This window comes from Gymnogyps californianus, chromosome 5 (assembly GCF_018139145.2).
Source record: "Gymnogyps californianus isolate 813 chromosome 5, ASM1813914v2, whole genome shotgun sequence".
Classification (NCBI taxonomy): domain Eukaryota; kingdom Metazoa; phylum Chordata; class Aves; order Accipitriformes; family Cathartidae; genus Gymnogyps; species Gymnogyps californianus.
The window spans coordinates 46529952-46548291 of NC_059475.1; the positions used below are offsets into that span (position 1 = coordinate 46529952).

Sequence of the window (18340 nt, forward strand, 5' to 3'; positions counted from 1 at the left end):
GCTGTCTTCAGTGAGCACCCACACATACTCTGTATCCTGAGAAATCTGGTCTCTGTGGAGATCAGTAAGGGTTGTTTCTGGGGATAAGGCAACCAGGACCATGCCTGAGCAAATATCATGATGCAATGGCATTCTTAGCATGCTTTTTGTCAGAACCCAAACCTCCTGAACAGTAAGGGATCCAAATCCACAGTCTAGAGGTCACACATCTCACAGTACCGTTTCAATGTAACTTGGAGCCAACTCTGGTATTTAAATACTCAGAAGTACATCCTAGGAATATGTGTCACTAGCGTTCTCTCACAGCACTTCGGATTAGTGGGACCGGAATCCGTTCTGTGTCACATTTTCGAAAGGACAAGTGTCATTTCACATAATGCCGGACATTTTTGTTTTGCATTTGACAGGTTATTTATCAGACTATGCTGAGATTAAAGGTCCTTCTCTTTTTCACTCAGGAATTTATTAGCTCATGTTGATCTTTTTAATCAGCGTGTTTCAGGTTCTTTAACAAGACCATGATAACAATGAAAGTATTTCTTTCATCCCATTTCTATTCAGGGAATTCATTGTGTCTTTGCTCAGCCCTTCCACACAGCCTTTTTAGTTTTTTCTAATGAAATGGCTTTCATGTCCAAATGCAAAATATTCTGACGGACTTCTGGGTGCTGGTAGTGTTTACGCAGTTCTCAGAACAAGAGTAGCTATTCTAGTTGTATTCATTGAACCAGAGGATTCACTTCCTCCTACTTATTTGCCCTTGGTTTTTATGCAGTTCATGGAAAGCAAATCCACATATTTCTTTCACTCTCTCATATTTACCAACCACACAGAAGAATAAGGGTATCCTTTACTCATGACAGCTCCCCCTTTTGCTAAGTTTTCCCTCTTTGAGAAAAGTTTAAAGCTTTTGGACCTCTTTGGTGCTGCTTTCCTCAGTTTGTAAGTGGCTGTCAGTGTTTATGTTTTCACTGTCATCTCTCATTCTTGGAGTGAGAGAGGCTCTACAAAAGTCTAAACTCCTGTGTAGAGAAGAATTGTACTCTTTTGCACAATATTTGGGAAGTCCGGCGGCTCCTGGCTCTGATCACCCTGTCTGATTCCCTCAGAAGTCCAGGCCAGGCAATAAACAGCTTCAAGCCCTCGCACACTTGCCCGCCCATGTGGCGCAAGGCCAACAGGAGGTACCCACACCGTTTTTCAGTGAAGATGCTCCTTTCTGCCATGCCTGTGACAGTCATGATGGGATGGGTCTCCAGAAGCCTTTTAAAACCAACACGCTGGTGAGCCCTTCCACCTGACAGACCCTGTGTGCATCCATGGCCGCTTGCGCATCTACAGCTGCCCGTTCCCACATCACACCAATCCCCACTGCACTCGAGGGGCTGTGGTAAGGACTCCTGTACTGAGCCTGCCCCTGCTGTCCCCCAGAGGCCCCTGCCCTCCCGCCTCCGCTCCCTATGAGGTGCGCTGGCCCCGGGCACCACGACGCCATGTCGAGCCTCCGCCCCGCGCAGCGCGAGGTCGGACAGCAACGGCCGCAACGGCCGCGCGCGCGCTACAACCACCCCGCCTCCAGCAAGCGCGGAGCTCGGCGGGTCGGCACCGGCAGCTTCGCTGTGCGCATGTGCGCCGAGGGGAGCCTGGCGGGCAAATTTCCTCTTCCGGGGTGGGCTTGTCTAGGCGATGAGGGAGGTTCGTGCTCCGTGGTAGGGTGTCGCGCATGCGCGGCCCCGCGGGGTTAGAGCTGTGGCGGCCCGCACCCAGGTGAGGGGCGGCCCGGCCCGGGGGGAGGCGGCCGTGAGGGAGTGGCGGCAGCTGTGGGGCCTGGAGACTCCCAGCCATCGTCGGGTCCTGCTTCACCTTGCCGTGTGGCGAGGTGGCGGCTCGGCCCCGAAAGCCGGGTGGCTCGGCCCGCCTGCGCGGGGGCCTCTCCTCACGCCGGGCCCGCTGCGAGGGGTATCCCGCCCGGGCAGGCAGAGCTCCGGCGCTCGCCGCTGCCTGGGCCCGGCGTGTGAGCGAAGCGCCGGCAAGGCAGTCGGGTGGGGTCAGCTCTCGCCGCTGCGGCGGGAGGGAGGGCCCCGGGCGTCGGGGTTGGCGCCCGGTGCTTCCCGCCGGTGCGCGGCGGAGCACTTGCCTGCCGGGCGGGGGCGCGTCTCTGGCCCGCGGGTGGGCGGGAGGGATCCCACGCCCGCGTCTCGAGAGCGTGGCGGTTCTGGTTTGTTTATTTTCGGTTGTGGTTTTGTTGTTGTTGTTATTGTTTTGTTTTTTTTCCATAAGGGGAGAGAGGAAGATGTGCCAGCCCTTCTCAAAGCTTGTCATGATGCAAGGCTAGCAGATGATGTCTTCTTATTTTACTTATTTCTAGCCCTCCTTCTGTTTCTAGTTCTGCTTTTTTGGAGGTTAGCATCAATACGTATCAGTTTCTTAAAAAAATACATTTGTTTTGGAAAGGGCTAGGTAGTGGAAGCGTGGCTTGGGACTTAAACCTCATCTTAAAACCTCATCTTCCATTCCAGGGATAGCATCTAGGTTGCTCTTATGTAGTTATGTTTGCTCCATACCTGTTAGCAGGATGGCAGGTGTGGCTGAAGGTGGAAAGTAAAAATGATGCAAATAGCTGCTGAGGAGATTCTCTTCTGCTGACCATTATTCTGTCTTGTAGCTATATAGATAGTCACCCTACCATCTCAGCACTGTTATCTAACGTACAGAGTTCGTTACTGCAGGTGCCAAGACTCGAAATCTTGGAGCAGAATTCTAACAACCAGTTGTCAGGACCTTAAGAAGAAACTTGCCTTTCGGGGTAGGTTATTCCAGAATATCTGCTGCAATGTCATTTGAAGTAGCTTGCACTGGATACTGCCACTAATGGACTGCTGGCCTGACTATGATGCGGACTCCTGAGTTCCTGTATTTGTAGTTTAAATATACAGCTCTAACGTGAGACACAACTTCAAAGGGTTGCTTTATCGGAAAATAATTGCTACAAATAATATTAGACATAATTTCTGCACATCATTGTGTCATTTTTCTGTTAGCCAAACTCTCAGCTACCTTCTTTAAGAGAAGCAGAAACTTTGCTCTGTCTTACTAGAGTCTGCCTACCCTCAGGAAGCAGCTGAAGGTTGTGGCAAGTATGCAGTGTGGGAGGCCATAATGTAACTATACATTTTCCTGATTTTCATAGCTTTTAGTTTCAGCCTTCCAGTGTTCTCATTCTGGGTGTGGGAAGAAGAGACATTTCTAAGGCCATGTCTCCCCTAGGAGTGCATTGCAGGTATAGTATGTGTTGCACTTTTAGCGGTATGGATTTCTTTAGCCCCAGCATGTTCTCTCATCACTTACTTTCTTTTCTCTGATGACTTACTTTACTCTTGAGAGTGAAACAGACTGTATTAACAAAATCACAGCTTTGCAGGTTCAGCTGTATTTGTAGTATGGGCTTCACCCAGCACAGCTAACTTGTTTTGGGATTCAGTCCCTGGGATAGCTAAGTTGTTGTAGGATAAATATGGCCTGAGTAACACTTAATTCTTGGGAAAAAAAAAAAAAAGTTGTTTATGAATAGCCTTTAGCTTTTAGTTTGTTTTGCTTTTTTTGGGTGGAGAAACGTGTCTAATACATTAGTTTTCTATCTACATTTCATTCTTTGAATAATTTGAGATATTTCTATTCTGAAAGTCTCCAGTTGGCTCACTGGCAGTGTAAAAAGAGATACGCAACTATGCCACTTGACTCGGAGGGGCATTGATTTAATTACAGATGACAACCATACACTTTGTATCTGCTATTTTATCTTGGTTACCCATGTTGCTGAACTTTGTAGAACTGGGCATTACATTTTTAGCAGATCAAGAAATCACGTTCCTATTTCCCAAGTTTTGTGTGTACAGTAGGGAATTATTACCTTGTCTGACAGAATTCATAACAGAGTTAGAAATTACTGACGTATTGTGCTCTCCAGATGAATCTACCGTGTACTTGACTCAGTAATTTTAAGTATGAAATGATTCTACTTCAGGTAATTCAGTAAGATTGGCTGACCTGTGCTCTGTACTCTGATTCGCTCAGCCACTGAAGAAAGGAGCTGAATGAGACAGGTGCGTTCTGCCCCTTCAACTGCATCCATGCCTTCAGTACTTCTGAAATGCCTTTGATTCATTGATGGCATTCACAGCAGTAGTAAAAGATAAAGAAATTTTTTAAAAAGTGAAATATCTGTACCATGTTTCTGCTTAAATTAATTTCTTCCTTCCTATGCCTTAGTTTTTTTGTATCCTTTAACCTACCCTAAAGGACTCAACAGCCATGCTTAATATGATATTGTTCTCTTGTAGTTGGTGCAGGGGACTGAAAGATTGAATCATGGAAACTTTCCTGAAACTTAAAAAATCAGCCTGAGGCGCATGGAAAACTTTAGTCCAGAAGATTCTACGAAGTAATGTGTAAGTTGATGCAAAGGATTGTTGCCTATTGTTTCTACTCTGTAATGCGTTATTAAACGTGCATAGTTAGAGAGTTTTGCAGGGAATAAACTGGTTTTATTGGCAAACCTTTGCTAACCTAAATGTGTGATAAACATAGCAAATCTGAAGCTGGGAGTTTAATAGAATTCTACAGATTGCTTAACAGATACAGCAAACCTTTGATAACCAGATTTCCGTAAGGACAAACATGGCCTTCCTTGTTGTCTTATACTGATGGAACTTTCTTTAGATTCAGAGAAAGTCCCTTTTTTTTCTTAACTATTTTTGTAGTTCCTCAATGGAAAAGGTGTTAAAAGCTGCCTGCGGCACTATGGAAGCATGGAGACAAAGTAGTCATCTATTGAGACCCTCAGGGAACTATTGGGTAAAGTGACGGAAATGAAGAGCTTGAACCATCACTTCAGCATGGCGGCAGCTGAATCTGACAAGGACTCCGGATATTCAGGTTTAGAAAAGCACTGCATTACCCTTTTTTTGTGTTATCTTGCTCAGACTTTGCTTTTATTGGTGATGTTTGACAAAACTGACTCTAGCCCCTTACAGTTTATGTCTTATTACCCGGGAGGGCCTTTGTCTGCAAGACAGGTTGCATCTGCAATCATCCTACCATCAAACTTTTTTGGAATGGAGCTTTATGTAGTTATAAAGTTCATCCTGTGAATTTGAATGGCATGGGAAATTAAAATGTGCCTGATAAAGAAATGACTGGAAGAATCTCAGACTTCGGAGTGTAGAAACGGGGATGGCAAAATTACTTTTTGTTCTTTGCAGTGAGGAAGGAACTGTTGGATTATGCCGTATAACGTCTCTTATGATTTGACCAGATTGTTAGTAGAGCCCGATAAACCAGAGAGTAATTGTTATAACATCAGTAAAATGTAGACATGGTGTGCCATTTTAATATTCAACAAAACTGTGCAAAGATGGCCTTTAAAAGAAAAAAAATGCTTTTGTGAGAGATAGAAGATTTCAAGACGCAAAATGCCTGCATTACAGACTACGGCTGTGGCAATGCTGGAGCCTGTAGTTCTTTCCTGCACCAGGTTTTAGAGCAGTCTTCATGACAGTGCGCAGTCCCTTGGAGATTAAATACAAAAGAACAAAAATTAATAGATTTTTTGGGAAGACAGTATCTGCATGAGAACTGGCCTGAAATATAAAGCCTTTTATTAAAGGCTATTTGACAGCTGTCACAGCAGGTCTAATTTTATTGGTATTCCAGAACTACACTTTGTTGTTCTTTGTGGCTTGGTTGAAAGAAAGCAGAATAGTAGAACTGAAAGGAGGTAGCAAGCATGCTGCATGCGAAACAACTAACAGCTGAATTCTACATCTGGCAGATGGAAGTTCAGAGTGCCTGAGTGCTATGGAGCAGACTGACTCGGAGGATGTGCTGAATGCGTTGTGTTGGAACGCAGAGGATGGGCCTTGGCAATGCCCAATGACCACAAGTAACTCCTTTCCTGCACTTTCTCCTATGGTCGTAATGAAAAATGTGTTAGTTAAGCAGGTAGGGAAGAAATAATATATTGAAAAATATTGCATGTTCTTAAATTGGTTTTTTAAAAATATTTTTCCTTTCAAAAAGATTTTACAAAGTTGTTGCAGTCCAGAAAGTAACTGGTAACTTGAAAAGTTCTGTTGTGACAGCCTGTTCTTTTGAGGGGCAGCTAGAATCAGTAAGATGGAAAAAATATGAAATGGAGAAGCTCTGCTACATCTACTAAACCTCTTTGTCTCAAAGGGATCCCCCAAAAATGGATCTTTAAGAATGTTATGTAAATAGCACCAAAGATCAAACCAAAAAAAGTGTTTTTCCTTTTGAAAGCTGATGTTTTCTTTTTCATTCAATAAAGATGGTAAAGTAGGATGATAGGGTTTGGTTTCTAGTTCTTAGGTCCTAGAAGTGCTTTATGTGCAATGGGAAATGCTAATCCAGAATGTTATAAATTAAGAAATTAAATCTGTATCTGAAGTTAGCTGTGGTATTTTTACTTTACCAGTTTTTTCTCTTAATTGCATGTGGTGGCTCACATTGCAACAATTACATTACCTATTTATGTCCTCCAGTATCTTGTTATGTGTTGTTCCTCCAGCACATCTGTGAGACTCCCAACTTTTACATTGTAACAGAAGATATGAAAGCTCTAAGTTCAAAGTATTGCCATATTATTAGACCACTTGTTCTGTACTCACTCATGTTTTCTGAGCAGAGCAAAAGTTCTTCAGTGTTTTTTATTAGAATACTTCTGAGAATACAGTGAGAAGGGGAAAAAAGAATATAGATCCTGATTCTTTTTCTACTGAATCTGTTAGGACAACAAGCAAAACCTACTAAATTCAAATACTGTGTATCAATGCTAACACAGATATGGGTTTCTGTTAGTATTTGGCAGATTATGCATTTGTGGGGGTGATGGTTCTGATCTCTGAGCATTGTGCTTTATCTTGACAAGAAGCAATTTTATTTTCTAGTCATGTTCCGAGATGTGTGGACGAAATACTGTCTAAACAAATGCTGAAGTTTTCATATAGTAGGGAGTAGGCAGGCTTCACCAAAGGTTGATAGCATTTGGCCCAGAGCTCAAAAATTAAACACTGACTGCAGTGGTAGTCTAATGTTAAACTCCAGGTTGTGTTGCAAACAGTTAGGAGAAGTAGCTTTTTTATTTTTATATATATATAAAAAACCTGGTAGTGTAGCAAAAAGGGAATTTGGGGAGGAAGAGTTGGAGGTAGATGAAATTACCAGACTCAGTTCTCTTGAGCAGTGCATCATAACATCAAAGTCTAATTATGTATGGTTAAGGACAATAATGTTAAATTGAAAAATGTTTACTGCTCTAAACAAAAGCAACAAGTCTAGGTCAAAGTGTCTTTCTGCCTCTTTCCATTATGCCTAGTTACCTCAGATAGTCATGCTGGTCATCTTTTTAAAATGGTCTTTTCAACACAGCGCTCAGTTGGGCTTGCTGGATCAAAAAAAAAAGCATCCAGTTACTGCTGTTTATTTGTTCCGGTTTCAATTTCAATCAGCGTCATCCTTCTGTTTTAGAACCACTGTGATCCTGCGCAGTGATAGTTACCTGCTGTCCCAATTTCAGAGTATAAACAGCTAACAATAATGTTACTTAAAAAAAAAAAAAGAAGCAGGGATTAATTCTCTGAAACACAGTGCTGCTTGTGGCAAGGTTTCTGTAAGTCTTGTAAAAGTCCTTAGTACGTAGGAAGGCTTTTTAGACAAGTGACACTGATACATGCAGGATGTTAGCTTTCATTAAAAAAAAGAACCACGACACTTTGCAGAATTAGTAAAATAAATGTGTCCTTCTCTACTAAAAATGAGATTTTTTTGGGGTAGGAGACCAAGAGCAGAATGCAACGTGACTGAAAAGGAGAAGAAAGTAGATAAGAGAGATAGAAAAAAAACAAGAACAAGATAAACAGTTGCCACAGCTCTTTTGGCCTCAATGATTTTGGGGTTCTGCTATGCTAGATACCGTACAATTGTGCAGTAAATGACAACTTCTGACCCCAAAACCTTGCTCCTTAAGGCTGCATGTTCTGTCATGTGCGTGTATAGCCATGGTATTTATATACTTCTTCACTCCTAACACGTCCAGATACTTTTCTTTTGAATGTGTTAGCCCTTTCTTCTGTGATAAGGTAGTAATATTTATTTTTTACAGGTAGTTGCTCTGTACCCCTATTCCATAAGCATCTTGCCCACTAAACCTAAGAAATTCTGTGTCAGAGTAGGTAATTGAATCTCATCTCCAAGTCTCAGTATCCTAATCAGTGGGTAATACCCGGTTTTGACAAGTTCAAGTCCTTTACTGGGGGAATGGACTTTGGCAAAGCATGTTAGCATTTGCCAGTTTAAATCTTATGAGACTAGGGGAAAGGAGATGGATTTCAGATGACTCAGTATAGTACCAAAAAAAATAAAATGTATTTGTGTTAGCTAAAAACTGTGCCTTCAACAGGCTTGCCAGTAGCATTCCAAGTCGTAAGGAATTGGAAAAGCAGCTGAGAGTATATTATATTAGTATAATTGTAGTGGGGATGACTTAAATATATTAAGAAGTGAGATTTTGCTTCAGAAAGAAATAGTATCTCTTACTAGACCATTTGATATGTTTGGACAAAAGCAGGCATGCTTTTTGGCCGGGAGATCTCATGAAGGTCTGTCGTAAAGTATTGGGGGAGGAAGAGGTAATGTCTTGTAAAAATTGATGTATTCCCCTATATTGCAGAATGTGGCTTGTGGGAGGGAATAAAAACGTGGGCATTTTTCTCGAAATACAATGCTTTTAAGGTTTATCAGTGCGCACTGTTTCACCAGAGGTATGGAGTTAAACTGCTCTGGGCTTACAACAGGCTTTCCTTGCATTGGTTGATATTCAGGATTTTTTTTTTTTTTTTACTTCATGGTTTTAAATTTATTGAAACTGTGTATTGTACTTAAGATTGCAAGACTTACTGAACAGCTGTCGTCTATTTTAAATAACCATTTCAAAAGCTTGCTATAAGAATAGAATTGACAAGTTTAGAGTTGCTGCCTTTCAACAAAGAGGGAGTCTGAATTGTTCCTAAAATGTCTGTGCAGTCTTTCTTTGACTCTTTTAAAATATTTCATAACCGTAATGCTTAATTATTTTTCAACTTTTCTGTACGCTTGTTCAACCCCAAGTCTGGGTCGAACTTTTACATGAGCGTTGTACAATATAAGCATGCACTGTAATCCTCATTTAGGAAACCATGTGTAAATTCAGATTGAATTGTTTTTAAATGTATCTGCTGTTCCATAGTAAAAGGATTACGGCTTCGATTCTAGTGCTATGCTCTGTTCTCAGAGAAGGAGAAGGATGAGTTTGATGGAAAACTGTTCAGAACATATTAATGGGACAGTGTATATCAAATATGGAGAAATGGCACAGTCCATCTGTTTCATTTAAGGTTTTTTGATCCTCTTCTACAATGTTGTTGTAAGCCTTCTGTTTTTTCCCCATTTGTGCTTCTCAGGGGAGTTCATCACAGCTCCAATCTTGGACTGTGCAGCCATCCTTTGAAGTGATTCCAGCTCAGCCTCAGCTAGTGTTTCTTCGTCCATCAATCCCACCTCCCGTTAACCCTCACCCTGTTGGGAAAAAGAGAAATGACTCCACTAATTACCTGCCCATCCTGAATTCTTATCCCAAAATAGCACCACAGCCCTGCAAAAGAGATCACTCCTTTGATCTAGAAGAACGTCAGGAAACTAATTGCCATAAACGACTCTGCACAGAAGCACCCAAGATGGAGACTTCCTCTGTATCAAGGAGCACAGGCTTGCCGACTAGTCCGTTTGCCCACATACCAGTTAGCTTTAAGACCCCTCAAGATTCTAACCAGCAAAGTTCTTCAGCTCTGGTGACAAGTGGAAAACTGTCAGCTCTTCCTGGTTTTCATCGTGTTTCCAGTGACACTCAGAAAGTGCCGGGTTTGACTCCCCTTTTGCCTTTTGGAACTCTGCAGGCAACAAAGTGCACCCCTCATGAGAGCGAGAGTGCAGCACAGACTACAATGCAGTCTGCAGTTTGGAGCCCCCCATTGATACCAGAAGAGATTTGCACTACCCCTGAGCTGCTCTTGCAACAACAAAGCAAGTGCAGACGCTTTCAGAATACACTCGTTGTGCTACGCAGGTCGGGACTGCTGGAGATCACTTTAAAAACCAAGGAGCTCATTCATCAGAACCAGGTGACTCAGACCGAGCTGGACCGGCTGAAGCACCAAACACAGCTTTTCATAGAGGCAATAAAGAGCAATGCTCCACAGTCATGGGCAGAGCTAGAAGCATCTCTAACAGGATCTGATAAAGCTGATAGCAACCTTGAAGACCCCACTTATCCCAACATGTAGTAAGAAGGTACATAGCTGTTGATCACATTATTTCTGTGCCTCCTATTTTCTGTCTCAAGCTTTTACTTGAGCATTTTCTGAGTCCAAGACTTGCGAAGTAGCATGCCATTAACAGCTTGTCTTCAGAGCCAGTTGTGGGACTGGAATAGCATGGTGGGGTCTTGACAGAATGAATACTTACTACTTCACTGTGACCTTGAACTCCATGCTAACTCTGTGTACTTCCTTGGACTCGAGAAGCTTGGATGCGCTCTGCTGGCATGTTCCCATTCTTGCAGTGAAAAGACAGTCATTTGCAGTATTCTGCAAGCAAGCATCTTCCTATTTCCATCTTCAGATAGTCAGTTCTGAGAATGGAACAGCAGAACAGGCCCCAGTATTGGGCCATCATTAGTTGCAAGTAGATGAAGGGAGTTGGTGTGAGGGGAGGAAACTTAAAGTTAGTGGAGTTGGTATCTTTAGGCTGTTGCTGTCCTTTGTTATAGCAGAGAGTCTTGCTTTGGGGTTTTAACGCATTTGAATTAGTGGAGATCAGCTTGTGCTGAAGCAGCATTGTATATTCATTGCAGTCGTTGGTCAAAGTGATGAGTGTCTTAGGACCCAAGTGAAATGATGTGTTTTGATGAGTATACTTTTGATTTTGATCTGTACAGTTGAGTGAGTGAAAAATCACAAGGCTTGCACTGGAAGTGTTTGTTCCAAAGCCATATTTATGAATGGCTAACAAGTGTACAAGGCAAGTGGCTCTGGATTTTCTCGGTAGCTAACAGATAAAATATTGTTATTAAAGACTGCAGTGACTTTTTTTTTTAAAACAGTATGAGGAAGATATTCATTCACCAGGATCAATTTGGCAAGACTAGTTGCATATTATTTGTTATGTATATCTTTAGCGTACAAGCCTAAACTCCTTTTTTTCTGTGAAATCAGATTGCTAAGTATTTAAAAAAAAAAGAGAAGTGAAAGGAAAAGGAGCATAATGGCCTGTGGTGAAACAAGTCCTTCTCCCATCCCCCTTCCCTCTTTTTTTTATTTAGAGAAATCAAATGAATGTACCTGGAGAAGGCGGGGGGGGGGGGGGGGGGGCAGAGAGGAGAAGAAAAAGAGACAGAGATCAGCTTGGATAATCTCCCTAAAAAATTTATCTACCTGAGTTCGAACTTAAAAAAAAAAAAAAAAAAAGAAAAAAATTTCCTCCACATGAATTTATATCGTTCCTAGCCTGCTTGCCTTGAGATATAGCTAACACCGCTGTGTGCGTAAGATACTAGGCCTTACTAGTAGGGATCCACAGTAGTCATGTTACAATAGCTGTTCTACAGACATTTATTTCATTTCACTATGTCGCTCCCTCCAATCTGAAGGGTTTTTTTCAGAGGCAGTCTGTGGAGAGAACTAAGAATGGCTTTGTCTAAGAATGTTAAGGAATCTGGATTGTTTATGGTATGTTCCTTTCTGTGTAACAATGTTTTAAAAAAATTTTGCAGTCTAGGTGACTGGGTATTTTGATGCTTTGATCACTTCTCTCATCTATTTCAGATTCATAAAAAAAGAAACTTGGAAGTAGAGTGGCTGTCTTGCTAATTTGTGACTAGACCTTTTCATTTTCTGATGCTTCTGGGAATGAATATTGCAGAAGACTGTAGAGAATGCTTTTGTAGTCTTCCTCAAATAAGTGCATTAGAAATTGGAAGTGGCTTCTCTCTTGTGAGGGGTTTCCCCCTTTTTACACTGATGAAAAGAAATGCACTACATGCCTCACAAAGAGGAGAAATATGAGTCATATTTGTACTAGCCATAGGCCTAGAGAGAAATTTCGTGGCAGGATTCACCCTAGTGGAGCTGTAGCAAACTAGTAGCCATGCCTTTCATGGTATCCTGCCCACCTGCTGAAGACTAGTGTGGTACGTGGGAACTGATTAAACGAAAAGTGTTCATAGACTGTGTTCTGTCATGTATTTTTTTTAAATATACCTGCTATAATTGTGCATACTAGGATGTCTCATAACTCACAGCAATATCGAAACTCAGCCAGCAAACCCGGAAGGCAGCATAGTACAGTGTAATAATGTAGGACATGTCCGATCTAGCGCTTTTGGAATCAGTTGTGATATCTGCACCGAATGACATTTGGCAGGATAGATGTGATGGTACCTTGGGCCATTTGTGAAAGTAATCCCAAAAGATAAGCTTGTTTCTTCTGAGCTTCTTACAGGAAGGCGAGGAGGCAGTAGGAGGCAGTTCCATTGATTGGATACCTGTAATAGGCCTAGAGGTGAGGTGTGAGAAAATGCATAGGATATCTTTCCTACTTTTCCTAAAATTCTTACTCTATCCATCAAATAGAGAGGAGAATTTAAAGTTCAGAATATACATATATATATATTTTTAGGAAGTGATTCTCCTAGAAAACAAGATGATGGACTCAGGCTACCTAGAGATGAAAGGAAGTCAGAAAAAGAAGTCCAATCCTGGCTGCTGAGACAAGAAAAAGTGCGTCTACCGGTGACCTCTTCTCCATCCTATTTCCACTGCTCTGATAGAGTAAAAGGAAGGAAAAATTGGCCTTGCAGGGTAATACCCTCTGACTTAGGGAGACTGTAGCTGATAGAAACCTCTTATACACACAGTACCACATGTGTGTGTTCCCCTGTTGGCACTGAGGGTGGGCTGAAGTGGGTGTGCTTATAGCTGATGGGCCTTTCAGCTGGTGTAATTTGTATAAATATATATTCAATAAATCTATGAATAAAGTCCAGCAGCTGGTTAGAAATCTCCTACTGGGCATCAGTCCAGACTTAAATAGTATTTGCTGAGCTAGAAAAATCCACTCTGGAACTATTATATGTAAATCTGGGGCCCCTTAGGAACCATATCCCTAGATAACTGCAAATCTTGATGCAACATCTATAAAAAAAGGATGTTGAAGGCCCCTAGTGATAGATATGTCATCAAGTTCAGTTTCTCTTAGCTGCCTTTATTCCTGGAAGCCCTGATAAACCTTTAAACAGTAAGGGCTTTCCTTTCTTGGCTGCAACTTAATAAAATAGGTTAGCTTGGAACTGTGTTGAGAAAATCAGTTGACTACATCAGGACCAGCATAGGTCCTGATTCTGGGTGGGATCTGGAAGTGGTCCAGTAGACTTGAGCAGAAACATTAGCCTCTCTGATTGGAAACCTGTAAGCAATGAACTTACAGATTTTTTTTTTTGACCTTTGAAGCAGCAAGACTGTGTATAAACAAGTTAGCTGAAGACAGCTGTCCCAGTCTATAAAGTCAATCAGATGGCCTGCTGGGGCTTCAGTTGCTGCTGACAACTAGCAGGTGGGGTAGCTTGATGGGTTGGACAGACTGCTGTTTTTCTATTAAGTTTTAATAAATGTTGGTATTTTTTATTACTTTTACTATGTATTTTTGAAATTTTACTGCTCTAGTTGGAATGTAAACATTTTCTGTACTTTCAAAGTCTGTTGCCAGCTCTGAATACAATAGCCTAAGAACTGTGTTATAGAACATGACCTTTTTGCTAAAACTTTACAGAAACAGACTGTGAAATATGAATGAAATAAAGTATATACTTGAAAAGTTTGTGGGTTATTTTAACGCTGTTAAACTGCAAAGTCCTTGGTTGCAAAGCATGCTTTACATACAGCTCCATGTGGGAAAGTGCAGATCCAAAAGTGATACTATGATGTATCTCTCTGAAGAAAGTCATGTGAGCTTTAACAGTAGGTATGAATTAAAGGGTCTCTGGGAGGACCATGAGTAAAAGTGGGCTGTACAGAACTCTAAAAATATATTGTCGTAGGTGACCATTGCCATAGATATGTCATGAACAACCTGGAAGGATTTTTCCATCTCTGAACTGTTATCTCTGTGTGATGACTGTACATTATGCTCACTGTCTGTGCAGGGTGAACTCCTACACTGCATCTTAATCCTGTCAGCCGGGTATGCAGAAGTTCTAAATTGTGAAGTAAGGATCTTGGCTACTAAAAGAATTACTTGAGTGAAAAATTTTACTCTCTCTCTTGAAGAACATTCTTCAACTAAATCTGTATAGAAGCTTTTCACTAAAACACATTTTTCAAAATGTGGCCATCTTTACATGGTCTTTTCTTCGTTCAAAGATGGCTCTTACAGTGAGAACTAGGCGGTCATGCCCAGAACATCCAGCAGCCTTGTGGCATGAGATCCTGTCGTAAGGTACAAAAGATCCTGGTTAAAGTTCTTACTTGGCACCAGACAAGGCAATAACTTGAATGTCATTACTTTACATCCAAAATGGAGTGCCATCAATTGAAGTAATTTTATTCCCTGAGACTGGAAACTCCGTGTTTGCAAATTTTGTATTTGTAAAAGGTGTGGGTACAATTCAAGCAGGAAATGTTCAGGTGTCTCTGTCTCTTCTGGCTAGCTTTTTCTTTACATGGTGAAGTCTATCTGCAGGATGTCAGGCTTGTTCACCTTTATTTCACTGAGGCCAAAAAAGTGAATTGCTTCTTTTAGGTGCACTGCATCTATCTTGTTTTTCTTTCTCATGACACGCAAACAGTCTGAAAGGAGTAGTACCCCCCGCAGGCTTGGGCTGAGGAATCTCCTGGCATGCAAAATTTCTGGCATCCACTAGTTTGAAGGTAGCGTGCTGTTACTGCTTTCGTTCTCGTAATTCCTGGGACAGAAATGCGGGGTCCCTACCTACACAGTTTACACTCTTGCTGTATCTAGGTGATGCTTCCTTTCAGGCCACTGTGTAATGCAGCCATGTAACCCCAACTGTATTGCATGGCCCAGAGTGTCCAAAATGCATGAGACTGCTTCTTAAACCTGTACCTCCTTTGAGGTATGTCTGCAAGGCAAACTTAACTGTTTCAGTGTAATCTGATTCAGAAGACAGAAGGAAACACCATGTGTTCAGTCTGCTCTCTTGTAGAGCACAGTTTCCAAGACTTCCTCAAATTCTTGTTTGAACTAAAGCATGTTTTTAGAGGAAGCATCCTGCTTTGATTTGAAAGCTCCTAGCAATGAAGAATCCACCCAAATTGTTCAAAATGTAATTACTTACTGTTAAAAATGTGCCTCTTATATTGACCTTGAATTTGTCGTCTTTCAGTATCCAGCTGTCAGATCTTTTGCCTTTTGTCTGCTAAACTGAAGTGCATGCTGTAACATTGCTGTTTTCACTGAAGGCATTTACAAACTGAACAAATAATTCTTCAGCTTTCTTTTTTAAAGTAACTGATTAAGCTCTCAAATCTTTTGAATCCTTTATTCATCTGTGGCACTCTTCTTTGGATCCTTTAAAATTATTTAAATGCATTTTTAATTGGAACGCTAACATTAATATCAAAACAGGATTGCTAAAAGAGTTGTACAATATCAACCGTCTCTACTGCTACTCTGCCTCATTTTTATAGCAGCCTTGGTCATGGCATCAGATTGGAAGTCTAAATCATCCTTGGACCTGTTGCTTCTGCGGTTGGTGAACCCCTGTCCTTTTAAGTATGTTTCCACACTCCTTTGAATGCAGTTTGCAGCCAGAAGGCAAAACAAGCTGTTTTTAATGTGACCAATTGCATTCATTAGTTACTTCTGCTTCTCTCCCTTGAAACTTTTTCACCTTTAGATTGAAAGGTAATTTTACGTTGTATTCCAATTATTAAAAATAATATTAAATAATGTTACAGTCAAGAACCAATATTATATCATTTTCAAAATAAGAGTAAAAGATAATGTTTAATAGATCTCTGTATACAATTCAGAAACCGCAGTAGCAATGCATTTTACATCATCCAGTTAATTTTGTATAATTCTGGGTTCAGTCTGTGCCATGTGGCACGCTGTTAAATGCCCATCAGAAGTATAAATATTATATCCGTGTTGGCTTTGTGCTCAACTAATTTTTAATTCTAGTTCATCAAAATAAGGAGTCAGTTTTATTTGATGAGCTCTATTTCTTATAAGCTTCATTAATTTCAATTATTTTTGCTTTCTATGTTCTTGATTAATCAAAAATTATGGGTTATTCCATTATTTTCTCTCCATTGTCCAGCCTGTGTTCATTCAGGTCAGTCTACCTACCCACTGAAAAGCTGGTGCTGTATTAGTTCTTCCATCCCCTCAGTCCTCTGAAATCTTTCCTAGTGGTCTGAAATGCATTGAAATGGTATTGATGGTCCAGAGAGCTGCTTGGTTAGCTCCTGTTAAATTTTCAATCACAACTTATTCAGACTTGCTGACTTTAAAATGTTTAATAACAGTTGTTTAAAATGTCCTGAATTACTTTTTGAAGTGGAAATCACTGTCATGATATGAGAGGAATACATCTGGCTTTTTTCTAATTGCTCAACAGAAATTTTTGTGAAATGCTTTTGCCATTCTGCACTGCAGCAATATAATTTCCATCTTGAAATGGAGCGCTGCCAGCATAAAGATTTCTTCTGCATCTTGTACATTTTAAGAAATGGAGGAAGTGGGCTTTCCAGGGCCAAAAGGGGAGTTTCATCAACTTCTTCATTGTTTTCTTCTTGTTCTTATTGCGATTAAATTAATTGAGTTAGTTTAATGGAACTGGAATGCCTCTTACCATGTCCACTTAGGCAATCTTACCTTTTTTCCATAGCAGTAGTAAGCGTTTTTTTAGCTAACTTATATTTACCAGGACTAAGAAATCCAATAACAGACAGAAAACCAATCCTTATTGTTTTTTAATAGATAGGACTGCTTCAAAAATTTTGTGTTTTCAACGGAAAACTCCCATGTTTTTATTGGAAATGAAAATATATTTTGGCTGGAAGCTTAGTGTTTTGCGGCATTAGTCATAGCATTCATTTTTCAGTGAATCTCAAGCACTATGGAAATAGTCTGGACTGTGGGGGTGGGGGAAGATGTTATTTCCCTTTACCCTCATCCCCTTCTGGATTGTTTTGGGTTGCCTGTACAGGAAACAGGACCCCAACTTTGATGAGTGGTTCCATCACCTCATGCTGAAGAAGCAGAAGCCCGCATAGACAGCCAAAGCTGCTCAATCGTCTACGATGGAGGAGGAGACTAAAAGAGAGCTCCTGAGTAAGGATTAAACAGCATCTCCTGAGAAAATTGCTAGCTCAATGAGTACAAATACCATTTTTTCACCGTATCCCTAAAAATTCTAATTAAAAAAAATATTAAGGGTTTTGTTTGGTACAAAACATCACTGTGCCAGATAGGCCTTGTTCTACATTTGCCAGAGGCAGAGTTCAATGCAATGTCTATTTTGTGAGAAGAGCAGTGTTTAGTGTGGAAAGTGTGAAATACGAGTAGACAGTAGGAAAGCTGTTTTACCCAAAGTGAATGTTAACAATGCCCATTGTTTTGAATTCTTGCTAAGTATTGTCTCCCACGCAAATGATAATGCTATACAACATGTGCAAACATGCTCAGAAGTCAGAATAGGATAGTCTTCATCAAAGTGAAATTGGCTCTCACTGTTCAACATCCTATCGCTGACCATGCTTGCAGCATGCTTACACGATAATGCTTGCTGAGAACACTCTGAAAGTGGGTTGCTGACATCAATTGTGTGAGAAATGGCCAGAAGGAATTCTGAGATGTATAATGAGAGCTGCAGCCAGCCCAAACTGGAACAGAGCAGAGCGGTGAACTGCATGGAGGGTCTATTGCTGTAGTGCTTGTGGTCTGCAGTGGCAGCATTTGGATAGAGACTGTTTTAGAGAGGCGATGCTGTTCAGAGAGAGGTGGTGGTCCACAGATACACCAAGGGCCCTGACTAGTTTCTAGCAGTTCAAAATCAAGCTGGCCAGTCTGAACGTGCACCTCATGGCCAAAGCTGAAGGGTCTATTTCTTTGAAAGGCTGGGATGCAAAGATAAAACTTGCCTGCAAATTAAAATTGTTACCCTGTTCATTTTTTCCACAGCCAAACTTAAAACAGTGATGTTAGGCGA

At 41.1% G+C, this 18340-nt stretch overlaps 1 protein-coding gene across 6 annotated transcripts; it reads left to right on the forward strand.

The window, feature by feature from the left end:
• The first annotated feature begins 1708 nt into the window (after nucleotides 1-1708).
• Nucleotides 1709-13983, forward strand: CIPC (CLOCK interacting pacemaker). 6 transcript variants are annotated; one of them, XM_050897478.1, is made up of 9 exons: nucleotides 1709-1767; nucleotides 2281-2402; nucleotides 2730-3280; nucleotides 4025-4103; nucleotides 4341-4448; nucleotides 4761-4935; nucleotides 5831-6000; nucleotides 9516-10401; nucleotides 12787-13983. In XM_050897478.1, the coding sequence occupies exons 6-8, from the start codon at nucleotides 4869-4871 to the stop codon at nucleotides 10392-10394; spliced, it is 1116 nt and encodes a 371-aa protein (XP_050753435.1). In that variant the 5' UTR covers nucleotides 1709-1767; nucleotides 2281-2402; nucleotides 2730-3280; nucleotides 4025-4103; nucleotides 4341-4448; nucleotides 4761-4868; the 3' UTR covers nucleotides 10395-10401; nucleotides 12787-13983. The 6 variants fall into 6 exon arrangements, with proteins under 6 accessions (XP_050753435.1, XP_050753429.1, XP_050753432.1 ...); XM_050897472.1 differs by lacking the exon at nucleotides 12787-13983 and having other exon boundaries at nucleotides 2730-2806; nucleotides 3191-3280; nucleotides 9516-11460; XM_050897475.1 differs by lacking the exon at nucleotides 12787-13983 and having other exon boundaries at nucleotides 2730-2806; nucleotides 3198-3280; nucleotides 9516-11460.
• The last annotated feature ends 4357 nt before the right edge of the window (nucleotides 13984-18340 follow it).

Bases quoted from the DNA above. Each gene is read 5' to 3' on its own strand.
- CIPC (XM_050897478.1), top strand. From the start codon at position 4,869: ATGAAGAGCTTGAACCATCACTTCAGCATGGCGGCAGCTGAATCTGAC. The intron at 4,936-5,830 runs GTTTAGAAAAGC...TACATCTGGCAG, and splicing joins CAAGGACTCCGGATATTCAG to ATGGAAGTTCAGAGTGCCTG. The intron at 6,001-9,515 runs GTAGGGAAGAAA...TGTGCTTCTCAG, and splicing joins AAAATGTGTTAGTTAAGCAG to GGGAGTTCATCACAGCTCCA.